The 23340-nt window shown below is 27.4% G+C and overlaps 3 protein-coding genes across 3 annotated transcripts; 2 read left to right on the top strand and 1 right to left on the bottom strand.

Annotated features, from left to right (window-relative positions):
- The first annotated feature begins 214 nt into the window (after positions 1–214).
- Positions 215–6064, top strand: LOC112682028 (sushi, von Willebrand factor type A, EGF and pentraxin domain-containing protein 1-like). The gene is made up of 11 exons (XM_025552481.1): positions 215–371; positions 3341–3556; positions 3756–3804; positions 3967–4067; positions 4145–4301; positions 4375–4537; positions 4847–4965; positions 5040–5176; positions 5259–5401; positions 5474–5576; positions 5914–6064. The coding sequence occupies exons 1-11, from the start codon at positions 224–226 to the stop codon at positions 5940–5942; spliced, it is 1365 nt and encodes a 454-aa protein (XP_025408266.1). The 5' UTR covers positions 215–223; the 3' UTR covers positions 5943–6064.
- Positions 6065–6321: 257 nt separating this feature from the next.
- Positions 6322–13915, bottom strand: LOC112682129 (vitamin K-dependent protein S). The gene is made up of 5 exons (XM_025552628.1): positions 13739–13915; positions 11416–11548; positions 10789–11228; positions 9539–9655; positions 6322–7519 (listed from the first exon to the last, which is right to left on the bottom strand). Exons 1-5 carry the CDS (start codon positions 13809–13811, stop codon positions 7158–7160), a joined length of 1125 nt encoding a protein of 374 aa, XP_025408413.1. The 5' UTR covers positions 13812–13915; the 3' UTR covers positions 6322–7157.
- A 4732-nt stretch (positions 13916–18647) lies between these two features.
- LOC112681970 (protein henna) lies at positions 18648–22999 on the top strand. Its single transcript, XM_025552365.1, has 8 exons — positions 18648–18790; positions 19226–19345; positions 19807–19993; positions 20059–20221; positions 20900–21096; positions 21306–21568; positions 22351–22580; positions 22743–22999. The coding sequence occupies exons 1-8, from the start codon at positions 18761–18763 to the stop codon at positions 22900–22902; spliced, it is 1350 nt and encodes a 449-aa protein (XP_025408150.1). The 5' UTR covers positions 18648–18760; the 3' UTR covers positions 22903–22999.
- Positions 23000–23340: the final 341 nt, after the last annotated feature.

Below are 23340 nucleotides of genomic sequence, written 5' to 3'. Positions count from 1 at the left end.
TTATCAGACTTCAATACGCGACGTTGATTTGTTTCTACATTTCCTGTTCGGTATTACGTTTATTTTTTGTTTCAAGTAATTGTCGTGGACAAATATCTGGACGATACATACACGCGTTACGCAGATCAGAAACCACGAGTGGGGTGGGGTGTAACACGCATGGAAATGATATTAAATCCCGACTGACGGGCTCTTTGTGGTTTTACGTCTTGAGGTATCATGCATGCCAGTCATATGTGATATATACTCATGTAGGCACTCGTTGTTTGGTTTTGGATTTTCATTCACGTGTTACGACCTCGCACAGTGGTTCAGTACAAGCATGGAGTTTACTGGAGTCGTCGTCGAATTCATAATACTCACCAACACAGGTAATACTAAAATAAAATTTATTTTGCGTGTGGTTACAGTTTGATAGGAAAAAATAAATGAGCTATTTGGGTTTTTCACACGATTAGCGTAACAAATATTCACGTCTTCTGTACTGTTAAATCGATGTACAGAATTTAATTATTATAAAAGTGATAGAAGTTTGAAGAAAGTGACCGGAAGATTTAAATACTAACGACTTAATAATATCAATATTAATTCAAGATTAATAATGTTTTGAGTTATTCTTTCAAAATGTAAATGGAGTTAACAGATTTATATTATTAATATGTGTAAATTATTGAATAATTTAGGACACACTCTCGTAAAGTAGCGAGTCTCTTCTGAAGGTACTTTTTATAATAGTTCTGATCAATAGTATACGAAAATTAAGAACTCAAAACTATTTATTACATTTTCTGTACAGTATTTTGTTCAATAATTTGTATGATTTTTATTTTGTTTTATTTTTCAACAGCTCATAAACACAAACATTTTTATCGCTGTTTTTACATAATTCACTACTTTTAATTTGTTAGATTATTTTTTAACAACCGGGGAAAAATTGATACTAACTATAACTTAAAAATAATTGTATACAATATCATAGTGAGTTCCGCTTAATGTGACGACTGGCTTATAGAATAAACTGTTAATTGGATACAAAAAAGATAATCCCAAACTAGATCGTATGTTACTAATGTTAAATCAACCTTTTATTTGAATCATTAAGTACGGGTTAAATAAATCACTTTTATAAACATTCCTGCTGTATTTATGGTATTTCATACTAATTATTTTATAAGATCAATTTTATTTTTGAATTTATTGGTGTATTGGTGTATCGTTGTACGTTGTGTCGTTTAATTTATTGTGGCATGATCAAACATTTATTTTAAAAGTTGAACAAATGGAAATATTAGTCAATAAAAGAAATAAAAAATGTACTCGTTCGTTTTAATTATTTTAAGTTATTTTAAGTTATTTTAATTATTTGAATTAGAAGAATCTCAAGTACAATCGAAAATAGATAGTTTCTTTTAATTAAATTGTTTATACAAACTGTATGTATCTTTCAAAGCAATAGATATAAGTATAATTATTTAAGAATAAAATGTAAAAATATAATAAATATTATTATAATAATGCTTCAATACTCAAGATATTATTTTTCTAATTTTTCTATAATTTATTTTTTAAAAAATTCTTATTTATACGTATCTCTGTGTTATTAATACTTACATTTTTGTAATCTCTTGGTTAATAAAAGAAACTGATATTTTTGTTGGTGTAATATTTACATTGATTGGAAAGACAAGTTTACACGTATATTATAACTTTAACTGTCAGATTCAATTAAAAATAATTAACATTATTAGTTCATTGGTCAAAAGTATTAGTAAAAGTTGATTTGGAATGCATAGCAAGTCAAGAGGTAAATGAAAAAAATGATTAAAAATCATAATCAGTCATAGTTAAATATTAGGAAATTAAATCATGTGGTCCCAATTTAGCTGTGCAGCGCCCACGAATACACCCACGTGGAAGGTTATAAATTAAATATATTATTTCATTAAAAAATATTTTTAATTTTGTGAAGCGTATGATTTTTATATTCTTCGTTCATCGTTGAAAATTGTGAATCCGTACAACATCCTATTGCATTACATTCTATTTGTATACTGCATAGCGATTAAATGGCATGCAAAAGGAGTACACGGTTGTTCGATCTCGATTTATTATTATTATTATTGATATTGTAACAACACGCACGGAAATATGCCTTGTATTAATATATATATATATATGCATATATAATCTTTATTCTAAGAAATAGTTGAATAAAATGATCTATACATTAAATGTTGGCTATTAATATCTGATTATAAAATTTATAATAAATTCATTAGGTTCATGTATTTAAATTTTAGGAATTCATTTAATCAATATTTATTGTTTTTTCAAATATTTTTCACTTTTAACCTTACAAATAATTAAACCATTATCATAGTCTTAAAAAATTAAACAAGTTATTATATTAAAGGAAGGGGGGGTTCAAGATGGATTAATTGGCCATTTTCATAGTTCGCCATATATTGTCTTAAATAATCTTCTTTTACGTATACCATCATCCGTCTGTTTTTTGATATATGAATACTTCGTTGTTTAATATAAGTTTTTTTTGATACAATTTTTAAAATATCTATGAATTAGAATATATTCAGGTGTGCTGAGTACATCATACTAATTTTTCAAATTCAAGTAAACTTAAATTGGAAGGCTTCACAACTATTTATAGTTCAAATTATAGAACATGAATACTGGTAAAATTGATACAATATCGTCAGTAAAACAATCCTCTACTTTATCTGGTTTTAAAAATGGAAGGCCAAAAAAATAATTCCGTGTAGTTGTTTAGATTAAGACGGACGCAATTCGTGTACCCACTTATCAATTTTTTTTTTCGGGACACAATTCGTTTGTAGTCAACGCCTCAACTGTACTTCCCCGACATAGGTATATTATACAAACTAATATATAATATTCAAAGTATTCAAAATGTATGGTAAATGGATTTTATTACCGTAATAGTGTGGATTGAATGAGGGCTAATACATTTAAAATAAATAAGTAAAAATAACAATAAAAAAAAAATGTTAAGTTAAAAAAAAAACCTTAAATAAAATTAATTATATTAACAGTAACTTAGAGTTTAATTTAACTAAACAAAAAAATATAAATAATAATATATATATTACACCCCTTTAATATTAGCAGTGTAAATTATATTGATATAATCAACCCAATATACAATAAATATTAGTAAAAATAACGAGTTAATTCAAATTTTTAAGTACCAAACTAAGCAACAACGATTTAACCAAAATAAGTGATTGAAATTACTTTTGTGATAATATATCAGTGGATTGGATTAGTTTTGGTTATACGCATAATGTACATTTGATTTCAGTCATAACATTTGTGATTTCCGAATCATTGGATTGTACACCCCGATCACAACCGGACAACGGGCAGGTGATTTTTACGTCGTCGAAAAATTGGAGAAGGGCCGTGGAAGTGTACCAATGTGATGCTGGGTACGTTCTCACAGGTCAAACAAAGCACACGTGTATCGAAGGAGAATGGTCCGGTTACGTACCGTCTTGCACTTTGTATACTGGTGTCAGTAAGTGGATGCATTTATTGACATATATCATTACGCATTACATGTATAGATCGATAAAAGGTATAAGATATTGTGACTGATTGAGTAAAAACCCAGCGGGAAACATTTCTACAATATTTGTCAACACTATAAAATATATTAAACGTATTCAAATATGATGACTGTATTATAATATTAACCTTTTTAATGCACTGCTTAGGTCACAGCAACAATATTATCAGCTCGGCGGAAGGTTGGTTTTCGTTCAGGTAATGTAGTTACGAATTGATACTATTTATCGTTTGTAATATCATGTAGGTTGTATTATAATATTATAATGTATAATATAGTTTTATTAATATAAAATGTCACCATATATATAATCATGTATATAAATTCGAATGCGCTCATAGTGTACATAAATGTTTTAGACGTATATTAAAACTCGACGCTAAGCGAAAAATGAAAAACAATGGGAAACAGTTACAGAACAATTCGATAGACATCGAAAAACCTCAGCAGACTTCAGCAGGTAAGTAAATCGCTAACAAATATTAATCTTTTTTTACTTCGACGTCTGTTAAACGGTATATTCGAACTGTTAATTAGACCACACATTTCAATTGCCGAAGCACATGATCAGAGATTCGGTTAAAGAATACTCGGAAGAAGACTATGATTTAAGCTGTTTGTTCAGAAAGCGACACGGGCAAAAGTTTTTAAGAGCACCGAAAATAATGTACGCACACGTGTTCAAGTACTCAAAGTAAGTAACAAATTTTGTATGTAATTATTGCTGTTATTATTGCATATAATATTTGTAAAATAATTTTCGCAAGGAAAAAAAATCCCGCTCGTCCGAATAATAATTATTTACAAGCGATTTACCGTTGCAATAAAGGAAACATCTTCGAAAATCCTTCGCAAAACCGGCTCTATTGCAGTAACGGGCATTGGGTCGGCGTAAAACCATCATGCATACCCAAAACGACACCGATGACCGTAAGTATCATACGGTGTTTGGCGAGATGGCGACATTTAGGGTACAACTCAAAGTCGACAACAAATATGAGTATATTTAATAACAATAAATACAAATTATTTTTGGTTATTGAATGATATACATATTTTATATATGTATAATGTATTCAGTTCATAATACTATCCGAGCTGTGATTGCAATCCAAATGTGCTATAAAGTTCTTCCCTAAAATTTAATCCAAATGTGCTATAAAAAATGTCGAACTTACACAAAAGTTTTCCTCCCAAAATACCGAATCTCATATAACATAATATTTTTATATGATCAAGATGTATCAAATGGAATGTTACATCAAGTGTCCACCAGACAAGAATGTGAGCTTAACCGAAGGCGCGAAATCTGTGAGTTTTGAAGTGGAACAGCCGACGACGAATTACGATTGGGACAGGTTTTGGATAAATTATTTCGAATTTCTTACTGACTCGCATAATTTCTACTTAATTGCATCGCAAACGTCCACAGGTTCGGTTCGCTGAGCTCTGGCTGGAGAAAGAACTCGTCGAGACTATTAGTACCAGGTTTTTACGTAATCACCTACACAGTTAGAGATCAAGAAGACGTGGATATTGCTTCATGCAGGACAAACGTACGGGTGACGGGTAAGACACGTTCTGCTAGATAGATGATAGGTTATTCGGGTATTTAGGAAGGCACTTTTGTAAAACAGTATTGTCAATACAGACGATGAAATACCCACGGTTTACGATTGCCCTTTGTACTTCGAAGTGGTTGAAGATTTTACCAAGACCGAGACGGTGCCCGTGTCATGGCCCGAGCCTCGTTTCTTTGACAACGTTGCAGTGACACAAGTAATCAAAACGATGGTAAGCGCACATGTGTATCGTATTTTAAGATTTAGATAACGTATTATTTTTAATGATTTTCATTTGATTTAGGAACCTGGTCGATTGTTGGGTCCTGGAAAATACAACGTTGTATATAAAGCAATGGATGCGGCGAGAAACGAGGCTTCGTGTGATTTTACTATCGAAGTAAAAGGTAATACGATGCATAATAAAGAAATGTGATCAATGTAAATTTGATTAGGAATCGTTCATTGGTATGGAAACCTTTAATATATTTATATACATTTAATTTCGATCTCCTGATTGATCGGACATTTTGACCTAATCAAATTTTGTTTTTTTTTTATTGTTTATACTCGTATGATTGGAATTACTTTATATTTTTAGAACATAAATAGTTAATAAATAATACAAATAAATAAAATCACTATTTTTTTAGTAGCCATTCATCTTAAATCGTTTCCATAGCATATCGATGAAAACAAGCAAATAATACGCAAAAAATCTTTGAATAAAAATGTTTTGTTTAGATCGAGCAACAATTAATCAGTTGACCTGAGAAACAAATGAAACATTAAATTAAGTCTTGAAAAATATGATACATGTATTGTGTGTATATTGTGGTCAGACAATAGCTTAATTAAACTATAACTTTTAATTTTAAGGATTTTTACAAGATATTGTTTTATAAATGAATGTTTTTATTTACTAATGATTTAATTTTTGTTAAACACAATTTTAAGTTAAATTAAATTATATTGTTTTTAAATTTGATACATGCTAGGATATAACTAATCTAACAAATAATGGAAATTCATTAAGACTTTTATTCGAATATTAAATAAACAAACATCTTTTTCGATAAAAATATAAATGTTTACAAATTACAAATATTGAAATATTATAATAAATTATTTGTATAATAAAAAGTTGTACAATTATTGTGTTTAGATTGTTTAATTGTATTAAAATCGGTTAGTCGAAAATCGAAGTACTCGTATAAGTTAACTTAACGTCTAAATAATAATTTATTATTAATATGTAAAAAAAAAAAAAAAATACAAACCAATTATAAAAACACTCGATAAAGCAGTGATGGATCTATTACTTGGACTACCTTCGTTTACAATTTCTACTTAATATGGTCTCCCAAAATTTTTTCCCGTCATATAAGCCGTTATCTCATCATTTATTCGTCATTAAAATACGAATTCGTGAAATCAATTCTTTATAAATCGATTAATTATATTCATATCTTATTAACTTGATATACATATTGATATATGTTTTAATCAAAAACGATACTTAGACTATGCGGGAAAGTATTAACACAAATTACGAAGTTAGAACGCAAAAAAAAAAAAACTACCGTCATGAACTGAAAGTATGTTTACATCTTGTGAACAAAAATAATTTAACGATTTTTTTTTTTATCATACGAAATTGCAATGAATTTGAACTTTTACGTTCTTACGGCACAGCATTTAAATCCTTCACTACTTACTTACGCGTAATACGAATAGATCGTTTTAATAAAGATATTAAATGTATTATTAGATTAACCCCTATCAACAAATTAAGGAGTATTATAACAAAAACAACGGCAACGCGCGTGCGTTTAGTATGACTAGTTGATTAATGGTTAAGGTTAAGGTTTTGGACAGTTTTCGTACACCTGTAGGTACGTGTAGGTCAGCGCGTGCGTGTTGTACCGCGTAGGTCCACGTTCTACTCATGCCCAACACGCGGGGCCGTGTGGTTCCCGGTGGAGACGTCACGAGCACTTGTACGAGCCGTACGTGTTCAGACATGCCATGCCGCGGTCGGCGCACACTTCCGGCGGCTGTTGCATTTCCGGGTCCGAGCACTCGTCCACGTCCACGCATGTTTTCCAATCCTCGTCCAACTGCAACCCGTCCGGGCACACACAGAACGCGGATCCCACCGTGTTTATGCACTGGTGCGAGCACCCGGCTGTCCCGTCCCGACACTCGTCCACGTCATCACAAGTGTGTCCGTCTCCGGCCAGTTTAGTGCCCGGCACGCCGTGGCACGAACACTTGTAACCGCCCCAAGTGTTGGTGCACGTGCCCTGGCATGGCCCATGCCCGTTGCGCAACAAGCATTCGTCGACATCTTCGGATTTTTAATACATTTGCACATGAAATGATAAATTGAAATGTAACATCAATAACGAAAGACATTTTTCTTAACGACCAAAGATTTTATCAAACACCTCTAGTCAGTTCTGGTTATGCAGCTATGTGCTCTCCTGGTTTGGCGCTTAAGTTACTAGTAAACATAATTGTTTACGTTTACTCACTGTACCAACTGCAGTATAGCAGATTGTAAATGTCAATAAAAGTTATTATCTCTTATTGTAAAAAAAAAAAAAAAAAAAGCGAAAATCCCAGGTTAGGTAATGTGCGGGAAAGGGTGAATTGGTCTTTTAACTTTGAAACTAACGTAACTTTCGAAAAAACGATTTTGAATTATAGTGATTGGGTGAGTCTAACTTGTAACTTTTTGTTAGTTTTTAGTTTGATTAAAAGGACAAATGTTTGGAGGATGGTGCTTTGAAAAAATATACTAGACAATGCAGTGTTCAATTCTCGATTTCGATTGAACTTTTTTTGATTTTTTTTTTTTTTTTAATTATTCGGAAAATTATTGAGAAATTCAAAACCACTGAAAAAGTAAAATAATTTAAAACCATTTAGTTGCTCGGAAGTATATTTATTTCGAGGTCGGATGTTCAAAAGTTAGTTCAATTCGTTTAAGCACCAACTAACATTCGAATATACTGAATAATTACATAAACGACGCCTATACGATTACGTTTTCAAGTGGTTGTCGTGTAGAACACCCAGAGATAGCGTAAGTATCGTATTTTGTGTTTGGACAAAGTAATGAAAGTGAGAAGAGAGTGCGCGTGGGACAACACTAATACGAGTCTACGTTACTCTAAGTATCGGATACATTGCGGTTTCGATGAGTCATAACAATTACGTATTTATCTGTCCGAGGTTATGCTAATCGGTTGTCTATAATACCGTATTTTATTACTTTACATACTTAAATGCATTTAGAAATTTTTATTTATATAAATTACTAATTAATTACGAGTGTTATGTTTAATAATATAAAACGATGTGTTATGCACGTAGCACGATCACATTAATACTCTCTTCAACGAGGAACATAATTTAATACAGATATATCCTTCGCTGTCCGAAAAGAAAAGCAGCATTTAATCAATTTTAAAATTATTATCTAAGAGCATTCAACAGTAAAATTAATGTAATGATGCAAAGATATGTGAGACGAATGACAAAATTAAATTAGTGCATTCATTACAAATAATCAATGGTTAATATTTGAAATAATTTAATAAAATAAATATTGAATAATTATTTTCAAATTTTAAATGATTATAAATTAAAAATTCTTGATTAAAAAACTCTTCATTAAAAATGTCATATTTGTCATATTTTTACAAAGTTTTTTAAAAATAGAAAATTAAAGTAGATGTAATAGGTAACTATAGTTTGTTGCAATAAATTACTTTGATGTAAATGTTGTGAATTTCATTATGGATTTTGTGTAAATGTAATAATAATATATCAAATATAAATTTAAAGTAAGCACAAATTCGTTTAGGAGATTTTAAAAATGATCTATTTGCATAAAATCGTTATTTAATTATGCCTAAAAATGTTTCGCTACCTTATCTTGTTTGATAAATAAATATTACCATGTCAAATTACTATTAAGTGTGTACGATGGGTTTAAATAAAATTAATATTTATTAAATTGGGTAATACACAAGTCTAAATATTAGCATACTTTTAAGACCTTCTATTTTCAACTTCGGTACAAAAATAAATCAATTAAAATTATAATTTATAACCTATTTAAATTATGTAATGAACACATTACCAAAAAATTACCTTTCTCCCTGTACAAATATAGACTTTTTTTCACTATTAATTAATTTCACAAAAAATGAATTGTTTTAATATAAAATATAATGTGTCCACAGATGTTTGATACATCTATATATTATGTTATAATACGATTATTATACTAAATTTTTATGGCGTATCATTGACAAATATTTTTAATCGTTCTTTATCTAAATGTTATATTATTTACCTTCACACTTAGTATCAGCTACCATAAAGCCTGAAGGACAGTGACATCTGTACGATCCTGGAGTGTTGATACATAGTCCTTCACATCCACCGTTATTTGTTAAACATTCATTTACATCTATAGAAAATATTTAAAACAATAAAGGTGAGATAATATTATTATATTATTATGTATGTCCTAGACATACATTAATATATTTCATATTTTACATTTTTAGATATTATTAATATATTTTATTAAATTAGTACACATGAACAATTAAGGAATTTAGTATTTAATTGCATGTAAAAATAGATAATCATTATTTAATCAGAATTTTTTATACGAAGCGTTCATCAGTATTTTTGTTCTGTGAAAAGTGTATTTTTTAAATGTATTCTTAAGAAAGCATTAAAAGTAAAATAATTCTTGGCCGCTTTTGAGCCAAATTGCAATTCTGTTGTTTGATTGTTTAGTTGTTTCATTAAATTATAAATACTGTTTCATTTATTATCAACTACAGTTTTTCAATTACATTTTAACCATTTGTCAGTTATTATCATAAATAATAACTGTACTACACGTAGATATTATATTATTGTGGAACATCTAAATCGTAAAATAGTTTAGCTTATTAGATATCAATATTTGTTTGAATATTTGATTCATGAAGTAATAATAATAGAATATATATATATATATATATATTTTAAAATACATTAGTGACTAACATTTTTTTCTTAACTTTAATCCAAATATCCATTTTACGAGTTTTGTTTAATACACCTATATATTTATATATAATTAACTGCAGTTCATGAATTTGAGATTAAGTAATTTTATTTCAATAATAATTTCCAATTCACGATAGCATAGACGTTAGATCACAATATTTACAACGTATAATTAATGAAAAGCCTCATAATTATTGACTATGCAATGTAATTATAACCGATTGACACATGATATATTTAATACAACGTATATTAAAATAATATTATTGCATATTGCTGTATGATCCTCGATCGTGGTTTTATTTTGTTTATCGGTGGTACTAAAATGTAATTTCTAGTATAATAGCTCTAACTAATATTAAAAATTGTAGTTTTAATGTTCATGAAATATTTTTTTAAATGTTGTATAATACTTTTAATACTTGCAATGAGTTATACATTCAATATATATATATATGTATTATTTGATAATTTAGCTGAATTTATATTATTTTTTTTTTTAATCATATTCTATTTATTAAAAAATGTATAACATACCGTAGGTATAATTTCTGGTAGTATATTTCACCAAAGTTGGAACTAACGTAGAATTTTTTAAAATTACATCAATTTGTGATGTTTTATACTGTATATCTGGTATAGAATCTTTTTTTATAATTTCATTGTTTTCGCTATTGGTTAACGATTGATTGTTTCCTTCAATGATGACTTTTGGTTGTTTTTTACCAGTTTTGGATTTTTTTCTTTTTTTACCATTTTTTCTGTTTTTTTTTTTATTTTTTTTCTCCTTTTTAGTTTTCTGTTCTTTGTTATTTGGCTGTCCCGCTTTTAACCCCCTACCATTCAGCCAATCATCGTAATTTTTCCATGGCCACCAAACGTTGTTCTCAACTCTCTCAGTTTCTAATTTTTCAACGGCTTCTTTTGTATTTTGTACTTTATTTTCTTCTTTTGATAAAGTCGGTGGACTGTCCCAACTATACAAATTAAATTTATATAATGCAAATCTAATAAAATATATAGTGAGAGTATTTCATTTAATAAGTTATATATTAATAAATATTAAATTAACGAAAAAAATTATATTTTTATCCGGCTTAGTACTTAGTTTTTAATAACTAATTGCGTTATTTATAATTTTATTAACAGTAACACTTAACTTACTCGAACAGCGTTCTTGGTCGGTTTGCGATTTTCTCCGCATTTGGGTAGTTTTGTAAATTATAGTCTAGACCGTATTGTTGACCACTCAGTTGTCTTGTGTGGAAATATGTTGTATCATTGGTGACCGCTGTAACTGAAATATCATAAAACATGAGGTTATTCCATGTTACAGGAATCGTATAAAATTACTATGCACGCATGGTCTATTTGAGCATAATACAGCGACTAATCATGGCAATAAGACAGTTGTAATAGTATTATTCCGTTTAAAGAGTGACGTGAACATTTAAATAAAATAAAAAATACTAAAACGTAGCCCTATTGTCAGGATACGGTAGTATAATGCTAATTTGTCATCAGTTCTTTTGTTTAGTGACTCTCGAGATTTAACGCCCATCCGACCATCAAGGCGGATAGAACAACACCTGGGTACATTTAAAAATAAATAAATCAAATATACTATATGCACGGAAACAATAGAGAAAATGCTAATATCCTGCCATCTGTACATATGTAATTGAAGAATAAAAATGTCTGTGCAAGATGGTTAAAAAATATTAAACCCAAAATGTCCCACACTAACGTGAGAAATTCAAAAACCAGATTTTTAATAAAAAAAATGTAATTCCTACGCCACGAATTGAACAGATCGGAGACTGAAATTGGAAATAGAAGGAAAAGCTTTAGAAACGATTGTCAGATTATGGTAATCGGTGTCGTCAATTTGTTCGGTTTAGCGCCTGCACAGTCATAAACTTATCGAATTTATGAACCGGTTTACATATTTGGGACATAACATCCAAATAGACTCTAGTAATGTCTTTTTCGTCTTTGTAGCCTTATCGTTTATGCCAGTAAGTAATGTGTATACGTACACACTTACACATGCTTTTACAAACACTTATATGCACATGCATAAACTATATATGTTTATTACGAGTTATAATAATGTAATAGATTTATAAAATGTATACACATCGGATAAATATTCCATTCATTAATTTACCGAAATATGTTTGGTTATTTCTTATACGGCGTATATCACTGAAATTACAATAATAATAGATTTATAAAATACTTTCAATACGTAATCGTTTTATAAATTTACCATTAACTTATGGTCAAGAATTAAGTATAATTATTTTATTTAAAACGACATTGTGGTGAAAATTTAATGATCTAATTTCAGTATTAACTAAACAGAGACAAAATTATAGAATCCGGTGTTTTGGGAATTTTTCATTTTTATTTAGTGAAATATAACAAACTTTAAAATAATTTATTTTGATTTGATATTATTGAGGAAATAAAGTAAAGAAAAATATACAAGCTGCCATTTTATTTATAAAATATAACTTTAATTTTTTTCATTGTTTATTCGTATGCAGCTTTATTTAATATTTCTACTATTTCATTATTAATTCGATTATTTTATAATTACCTAACAATTGAGAGAATATTGAATATATTTTATAATTAATTAGATGTTCTGTTCATATTACATTTTATAATATTTGTTGGTTACAAATCTTGATTTTTAAAGCAATTAATTCAATTTTAATATAACTAATGGAAAATAATGCTCACATGAGTATTATATATTATGGAATATATACGAGTGTGAATTAAGCATAAAAATAATTTTATATACATTTTTTATAATTATTTTACAATAGTAATAATTAAAGTAAATATTTGAAAAATAATAGTAAACATTGATTCAATGTATTAGGATTTTATTAAAAAGAATGTTAATGTTTGTATGCGACTTCACTATTTCATAAATGTTGTTGTCTTTTATTTATAGATTGAGGTTGGTGACTTAATCGTGTGATTATGATGTAGGTAGTCGTCATGATAACGTGGATTGTAATTAAGTTCGTTTTTAATTATAATTGGTCGAGTAATTGGGTTAGTCAAATTAATATTTGTGATACGTCTTTTTTAAACATAATAATAAATTAATCGGAAGGTGACAGTTAAATAACATTGCTACATAATTTCATGATACTAATCACTTCATTTATAATAATCTGTCCTATAAAAATATAAAATATCTAACGCTATTATCATTACATTTAAAATTTTTAGTTGTCATTTTAGGATTACGAAAATATTAAAGTATCATCTTTCATCTAATATCGACTTATCATTATTAAACATATTAATGTGGTAGATTATAAATTAATACATCAATAAATGGCTGAGTATAATAAACCTTCACATTTATAAATCAATAAAAGAAAAAAAAAGAAAAATAAGAAAAATTGTTTAGTAATATTTAATTTATCTATTGTATTGTCAATTGAGCTACTAAACTTACCGTGAATATTTGAAGTTATTGTAATTATAATAAATATCTTAACAATTTTATACTTGTCTAGTATAAAACACATAATTACGGTTAACAAACAATAATAAATATTTTTTTGCGGTATGAAAATGGATCTCCAAAAATCCTTAAAAACTTCTTGTGACCAAGGGTGGAGTAATACTGAACAGCTAGAAGGTGTGCCATACGGAAACCTCATCTGAATCATTCATTCGGTGATGTCCCCTCTATGTGATGTACTTTATTCTACGTCGGCATTTTATGACTATTTTAGATTTATATTTGTTTGTTTTTTGATTTTTGTTTTATTATTTTGATCACCGCATTCTTTTTTTCATACGTATTGTTTTAATTTTAATACTTTAAGATACTGAGTTTCAGAACATACGATTTAATACTATTTTTATAGTTTACATAAAATAGAAAACTGATAATAAAACGTAAATAAATTTATGTTTTTTATTTTAATGATGGTATATATTTTTTTCATTCCAAAAATATTTTATTTAAAACTATTGTTATAAAGTTATAATGTCAGTAATGTATGTATAAATATACATACACAATTTTAATTTTATGATAAATTAAACATCCTTAATACAAATTTTATTATTTATTAATAATATTATGGGATTATTATTTGTTATTAGAAAAGAAAAAGTACAAAAATGTTTTCATAACATAAAATTTACAACATTTAATTGATATAAAAAACATTTATTTACGAATTGAAGATAATTTCAAACGTTGTTTTACTAATTAATTAGTAAATAACAAAATTAGAGTAGATAAGATAGTTAATATATTTCATAATGAAATTAATACATGACAAAACTAAAACACCACTAAATTTATTTAAAACAATGAATAAAATTATTAAAAATTATATTTTCAAAAATATTTTAGTAAAACGACAAATGATAATTAATGGCCGCAATCATTAATGAATATCAAAACCTGAAGTGTTATTTCAAAGTATTTTTATTTGCATGACTCGGTAATAAGTTTATTTTATACTTATTATGAAGCATTATAATATAACTGGAATATTATTTTTATAAATGCAAAAAGTGTTTCAACCTAATTTCAGTCAAACTTATTAATATAGTTTCTAAATTAAAAGTATTATTATAAGTAATGAACGATCTTTAGTTCAATTCAAAAACATTATATAAACTTTCAAAATTGTTTATAACACGTTCACAGTCATTTATTGACGGCTGTATTGTATTGGTGTCATTTTTAATTTTACGAAATTACACTATACAGGGATTACACTATACATTACACAGGGAACTTACTTCTACAGTAATATTTTGGAAACTACTAAAATCGGATATAAATATACAGTTAAAGATGCAACTTACTCATTAACATATGAGTCTGAAATAGTATAGTATCTACTGTAATATATTATAATAAATATAATATTATTCCAAACAAAATAGGTTTCATTATTATGTTTTCTCCTGAAATAATTAAATATAAATGCCGTATTAAAGAGTATTATGAAACTTTAAATGTATACATCCAGAACTTGAAAGTTGTTGTGAAATATCGATTGCTTAACAATCATTTTCTCGATTTTGGAATATTAATTCGTCAACAATATAACTTATAAAAATTTAAAAAAATACACGGTTTTAATGGTAATCAAATTGAATTATATTAATAAGTGAATTTTAATGAGGCATACGTTTCTGTTTTTCATTAATTTCATAATTTTGTATTTAAGTATAATTAGAAAATTACGTCTTGAAGTTTTGATTAGAAGGTAGCATACTTGCTCAAGATATAGGTATATACTAATATAATAATAAATAGTTATAGATTTAAATCTCATCTATTTTATGTCAAATAATATACGGCATTTATATCATTTATAATATTTTATTTGTATATCTCAATAATTATATATGAATCACAACGATTATTTTAAAATAATAATATGCCATGTAATTACAATTATTTAATGTAATAAATTATATCAGTATTAAACTATAAATATTAATGCAAAATCAATGGTTATAGGAGTATATTTAATTATTTTTAAAGAGTAAAAGAACATTTTAAATCATGAAGTGTTATTGAAAACAAAAATATATTAATTTAAAACGAAAATTATTTAATGTTTATTAGATGTTTAATTAAGTTTTTCATTTAAATATATTTTTTCATATCATATTAACAGTGATGGGAATTATTTGAGTATTCGAATATCAGTATTTGATGCTACAATATAATACGTAACGAAAATTATTCGTTTAAATTTTCGCGCAACACATATTTAAAATAATAGGTATCGTAACATCGAATACTGATATTCATATAATTCAATTATTCGAGTATTCATTACATCTCTAATCATTAATATGTGATTTTATTTATTTAAAATTAAAATATTTCACACAGGTTAATTAAACAAAACAAAATTAATCAGTTGAAAATGAGATCAAATGAGTCCCATTTAATTTTTTTAGACACAACAAAGTAGCATAAAATTGAAAAACCAATTTATGAATTATTTATATTACATTCATGAATTAAATGATGTATTTATGAACCTGTTTTTATATATTTTTTAAAAATCTTATTTAATATTTATTCATTTTTTATACATAAGATAAATGATGGATTTAAATGATGATGAAAAAAAGTATATTAATAAAAATCTTAATTTATTAAATATTTATTTATTCTACCTTCATAAAAATAAAAAATTAAACTTAAAATATTTCAATGAATCTTATTTTTATTTTTTTGTATTGAAATGTGTTTTTGTTTATCCTTTATTATGAATGTGATTTTTGTATTAAGTAATAATAGCTGTATTAAATGTTTTCACTGATTGATACAGAACAATTGTCTGAAATTAAATTATATATACATATATATAAATACACAATACTAAATAGTTATTGCATCAATATTAATTGCTAATATAAAATGGTATTATTTGCAACAGTAATGCTAATTGTTATTTTGAATTAATAAATTAGGTTATTATAAGTACATCAAGTTCGTAGTTATCATTTTATATACCCTATTGATTATTATATTTGATATTATAAAAATTAGGTGTATTTAAATCATAGCAATTTTCTATAGTGCAAAATATGATTTTTGTTAAACCTGTTTCATATTCGTACCACTATTGCGTTTTAATTTTTAAAATATAGATATATCAGTAAAATATCGATTGTACAATTTTTTTTCTTCTTTTAAATTTTTATACGTTTTTTTTTTTGATGTACAATTTATTTTTATTTTTTAATATGATTTAAATTAATGATTTTAAAAACAGAAAATACATATTATTATTATTATTATTATTATTATTATTTGTAAATTAATTCAGTAATTACTTACTTGGTATTTATTAAGTATTATGTAATCGATTTCATTTTTAACATATTTCTAAAGAAAAACGCCTTGTATTTATTATAGATACTTGTCATTGTATACCTGTTTGCACATATATGTCTATATTAAGCTCATATGTTGTTAACCTGTATCAATTAAACTTTAAGGTATCATTATACATACATAATATATATATATATATATATATATATTGTTACGAATTGATAATTATAATTATGTTGTATTTTCGTGTACCGTAAATGACGAAAATAAATTTTTTATTACGCCATTGCTGTCCAACATCAGCGGTGCCCTAAAACAACCGTTTTGGTGAATTATAATTCCAATTTAGTCAAATAAAAAATAACATATAATTTAAATACGCAATAAGATAAATTAATATACTTTACATAAAATAACAACAAATAAAAAATAATTTATCAAATTAATTCTAATTAATTTTAAAACTTCTATGAGTTAAATATTTCTAACAGTTCGCTTGATAATTATAATAATATTATTATTATTATTGTTTATTTTATATACTAGTAATAATTTTTTACTACAAATTTTTACATTACAAATTAATACTAATCTAACAGTACCTAGTCGTTTTTTGATGTTTAGGTATAATCAACTATGATATTAAAAAATAAATATAATGATTTTTGTTGTTCTATTCAATGTTTGTTAAAAACTTAAGAACATAAATAAAATTAAATAAATGCATTTCCAACGTTTTGAATAAGAAAAACATATTTTTATTTCAATTTATGTTGTTTATAATAAATTATTAATTTGACTGGTTAATTAAATTTGTCAGTTTCGTAATTTTACAAATTAGAAATAACCATTCTATTCCAAAATTATTTCTCAATAAGTAACGATATTTATTACATTTAAATGTGATCTACATAGTTAATATTTATACGTTTATTGTGTATTGTTAGTTGAATCCATACAAAATTTATTTATTCAATATTTATGTTATATTCAAAAATAAGATAAACAGTACAATTATATCATTTTAAAAAACTTTATATTAATTAATTATTTTTACTTTTAAGAATATCATTAGTGTGGTGTCTTATTTTATGTAATTTATTTTAGTATCTAAATACCGTAACACCTTGAACTATTACTACTAAAATATTAAAATTATAGTAACACTAATAATTCCCTGTGAAAGTAGCTGTTCGATTTTCGCAAGAATATTTATATTAAATAAACAAGTGCGCACTAACTTTATTTTTTCGGATTGATATACGTAATTAGTATAGTCCTCGAAGAGATGAAATTATAATTATGTTATGCACTTACATACGTTAATATTCCTTCGTTAATTATATATGTGTCAACTATAAATCAATCTTAAAATCACGCTGCTCTTGGAATGAAAACGATCATATTCATCAATTATTAAATAACTACTATGAATATGAAATCACAATAATTGCATCATTTAGTGTTTTGAGAGGGGTAATGGACTTATGAAAACTGGTTTAATGACGGATTAGACATTTTATAAAGCATTATTTGTTAGTCATCTGAGTGAATAGGTTTAACGTTGTTTAAGCTTATAAGTTCGTCTTATTATTATAATATATATAAATATATATATTTTTTTTTATTTGAAATCAATTTAACACAATGAATGGACATACGGATGAAAATTTAATGGTGAGTTATTGAATTATATTTATTTAAGTATATTTATACAGTTAAGTTAGAGCGCTGAGTGAATTTGAATAAATGTTAATGATCCTTGTTTGAGCATTAATCATGATAGCATTTCATAAAAATAAATTTTCATAAAATCCATAATATTAAATATAATTTCCGAGTAATATCTTATTTAATTTGATTGTTTAGCAAAAAATTATACATAAAAGCCTAACAACAATTTAGTTTTTTGTTTAAAATTATATATTTTTATTGTATTTCGGATATTCACTATAATTTTATTTAAAACAATTTAAATTGAAGGAGCACAAAATCATCTAATAGAATCGATGATTAATTATATACAGATTTTATTTTATCTAAGATACATAATATTACGTACCTTACAGTTATGAACAGTAATAACGACAATTATTATTGTTTGATTTTCAGTCACATGTAGCCCATAAAGGATCATATATACCACCCATCGAGGATGAATCCATCACGTTGATATTCTCTCCAGGGAAGGATGGAGTTGGAACACTGGCTAATGCATTAAAACTATTTAAGGTAACAATTTACGGTGCCCATATTTACTTGATTTATTAATTAATTTATTATTTGATTATTATCATCTATAAAGAATAAAAATAAAAATGTAACCGAACATTTAAGTCTTAACGGATGTGATTTCTAATATTACTTTATGACCACCGGTTTCTTAAAAATATTGAATATTATCATCTATTAATCATTTATTCAAAAGTTACTCTAATGTACCGGATTACTTTAAAATATTTATTTGACATATTATTGTGAATAAATCTTTTTATTTTGAGAACAAACAACATGAAAAATGGAAAAATACTGTATTATATATTGTTATTTTATAACAAATCGAATAGCTTCATAACAATATGCTCTATATTTATATACTTATGATAAATAATTGTTGAGCTATCATAGTTTATACTGGAAATTATAAATAAATAAAAAACATATATTTATGATGCGTATTTTAATGTATATAGGAATACAATGTGAATCTACTGCATATCGAATCCCGGTCATCAGACCGTATACCGAACCAATACGAGTTTTTCGTTGAATGTGCTCCAAGCGACAACATTACGAAGGTGGTCGAAATATTAAAGGGTACGATGGTGTATTGCTCGGTGGTGTCCAGGAACCACGTTTCTGATAGTAAAGTACAAGATGGTAAGCGGTTAGTGCGATGATGATTGAGACGCGTTTGTTAATCAAATCTTTGCATTTTTTTCCAGAATATGTACCCTGGTTCCCGTTGCGAATAAGAGACTTAGATAAGTACGCCAATCAGATCTTGTCACACGGAGCCGAACTGGATGCCGATCATCCCGGATTTACGGACCCCGTGTACAGAACCAGGAGAAAGTATTTGGCCGACATCGCGTTGAACTACAGACAGTACGTATACTTGTATATTCTCACCGATTCCACTTTTTGTTTTGTTTTATAATAACAACATGTATTATACTTATTTAACGAGTAATTATTAGGTATCGATAGGACTAGAATTTATATATTCTAAAAGCAAAAAAATATTTTACTAAATATGCTTGTATAATAAATTTATATAAATATAATAAATATTATAAAAGAACTATTAAAGAACTATTACTATTAACTAGTAAATATATGTTAAATAAACCATAATAATTTATAAGTATCAAATGTATGATTATGTAAAAGTATTGTCAAGTCAAAATATATTGAATATTATAAGCAAATTAAGCTTTCAACTTTTAGAATATTTTTTTTGTCAGCAGATGTTCATAAGTTTCTCGAGAAAAATAACAAAAAATAATTTTTTAATTTCTGTTTTTTTTAACTCAGTATTTTTATCTTATAACTCTAAAATACACCAACATTTTAGAAAAAAAATGTATTTCATTTTTGTTGTAAAATATATTGTTTATTTAATTTAACTTAAAGTGGACAATACGGTAATTAACTGGAATATATATTTATGTCAATTAGCCTTTATACCTATTAATAATAATTTTAAGACTACATTAATAACGTGAAATCAATTATTTCAAATAGTTATAAAAATGTAATAGGTTTTATTTGTGTGATTTACAGCGGAGATCCGTTACCTCACATCGAGTACACCGAACAAGAAATAAAAACTTGGGGTACCGTGTTCAGAGAACTAACGAAACTCTACCCGACGCACGCGTGCAAAGAGTACAATCATTTGTTCCCCCTGTTAGTCGAAAACTGTGGTTACAACGAGAACAGCATACCGCAATTCGAGGATATTTCCAATTTTCTTAAGGGTAATTGAATACAACTGTGCTGCATAATACGCATAACTATAATAAGTTATAATGATAAACGCGACGCTTGAAATGATTTGGTGAAATCGCTGAAAGATACGCTATAGTTTTAAAAAGTTATCTCATCTCGTAACCGAGAAGACAATGTATAATTCTCTCAATTCTTTTCAACAATTTAATTTACACTTTCTATTCCGTTTATATTTCAGACAGCACTGGGTTCACTCTGAGGCCAGTTGGTGGACTGCTGTCGTCCAGGGATTTCTTAGCTGGATTAGCCTTTAGGGTGTTCCATTCCACTCAGTATATAAGACATCATAGCCGGCCATTGTACACTCCCGAACCTGACATTTGCCACGAACTGTTGGGCCACGTGCCGTTATTTGCCAACCCGGCTTTTGCGCAATTCTCGCAAGAAATTGGACTAGCATCACTGGGCGCCCCCGATGATTATATAAAAAAATTGGCCACGGTAAATTCGTTTACACATGTACTCATATATGCTATTACAATACTGAGTATCGTGTTTCGTTGCGTTGAAATATTTACGTGATTTAATTTAATAACTACCGCTGTCACGTATTGATATTTTTCGATATTTTTCACCGTGAAAACATCGAGGCAATCCATACAACATTGAAATACGTTTACGAAATTTCGTTTTTAAGAAAACCAAAACATATTTTAATAAGTATTTGTTCATTATATATACCAACTAAATTTAGATTAAAGTCATAAAAAAAATCGAATGTATACAATTTGAATTACATTTATAACGTATAAAAAGTAATACATATTGAATAGAATTATTTATTGACAAAATAATATCACACTATTTTAATAATATTAATTTATCATTAAGTAGTGAGTACTCGAAGTTTGAACAATCCTGAAATTTTAAATATTATTTTTCTTTCTTCTAAATGCACAATTCTAAATAAATTCTAAATGACACACTTGGAACGTATATAAAACTATGCATTGAATTCGCGTGTCTGTATATGTATGACCTAAGCGTAGGTACCTATTATCTATATATTGATCATAGACCCGTGCAGGGCGAGCGCGTAACGGTCAAACCGTATTGTTTGCGTGTGTAATGATATATAAAAATGTGATATCGTAATAATATTATTATAATGGCGTATCGACTGTATGATATTGGTTTTTATGTGTGTATCATAATACGCATGTTTGTTACACGGTTGTTAGTACGTTTTTTTTTTTGTATTTTATAATTTTTTTTTTCAACAGTGCTATTGGTTCACCGTCGAGTTTGGCCTGTGCCGCCAGGACAGTGAATTGAAAGCATACGGAGCCGGACTTCTGTCGTCGATCGGTGAACTCCAATACTCGTTGTCGGACCAACCAGAACTGAAGCCTTTCGATCCCGAAGTGACTGGCAAACAGGAATACCCGATAACCGAGTACCAGCCCACGTATTTTGTGGCCGAGAGTTTCGACGACGTCAAAGAGAAATTGATGTGAGAATCCAGAGTATATCTCTATGTGTATACTAGTATTTATAATATATCACCACCAGCGCTCGTTTCCGGGCGAGCGAAAAAGTTCCCAAACGAAACACACATAAATTTCAATATTCGTATCCGTTGTTTAAACGAGGCTCTGTTTATATGCTTTTATAGAAAATTCGCTAACACGATACCGAAGAAATTCGGTATCCGGTACAATCCATACACGCAGAGTGTACAGGTGCTCGACTCGAAACTACAACTGCAAGAACTGGCCAACAATATCAGCAACGAACTGCAGATATTGCGTTACACGTTGAACAAGGTGGAATGAACGCTGCGCACAGTTTGCAATATTATTAGGTTATGACATATTGTAATTATTATTATTATTATTGTTATTATACATAGGTATTGTATTATTATTGTTATTTTTACTGTTATTATTTTTATTATTATACTATCTCGTTTAGTTATTCCGTCGGAAAAGTCGCATTTTCACAGTACCGACCGACACTGCGTTACGTAATCGCACCACGAAATACAAGATTTAATTGGGTCCAATTTCCACCTGTTATGATATTGCACAACTTAGAACAACCCTTGACTAATTTTGTTTAATGAAACCGAACGAGCACACCGCGCAATGTTTTCACGACAAAAAACATTCTTTCACGCTACGAAAACTCAGTTTAACGAAATATGTATATGTATACATTTATAATACACACACAAACACGCGCGCGCGCGCGCGCACACAATCTGTATGCGT

The sequence above is a fragment of the Sipha flava genome, unplaced genomic scaffold (assembly GCF_003268045.1).
Source record: "Sipha flava isolate LNK unplaced genomic scaffold, YSA_version1 1_pilon_pilon, whole genome shotgun sequence".
Lineage (NCBI taxonomy): Eukaryota > Metazoa > Arthropoda > Insecta > Hemiptera > Aphididae > Sipha > Sipha flava.
Note: the sequence above shows the minus strand (reverse complement) of the source record. Positions and strands in the feature narration are given on the sequence as shown.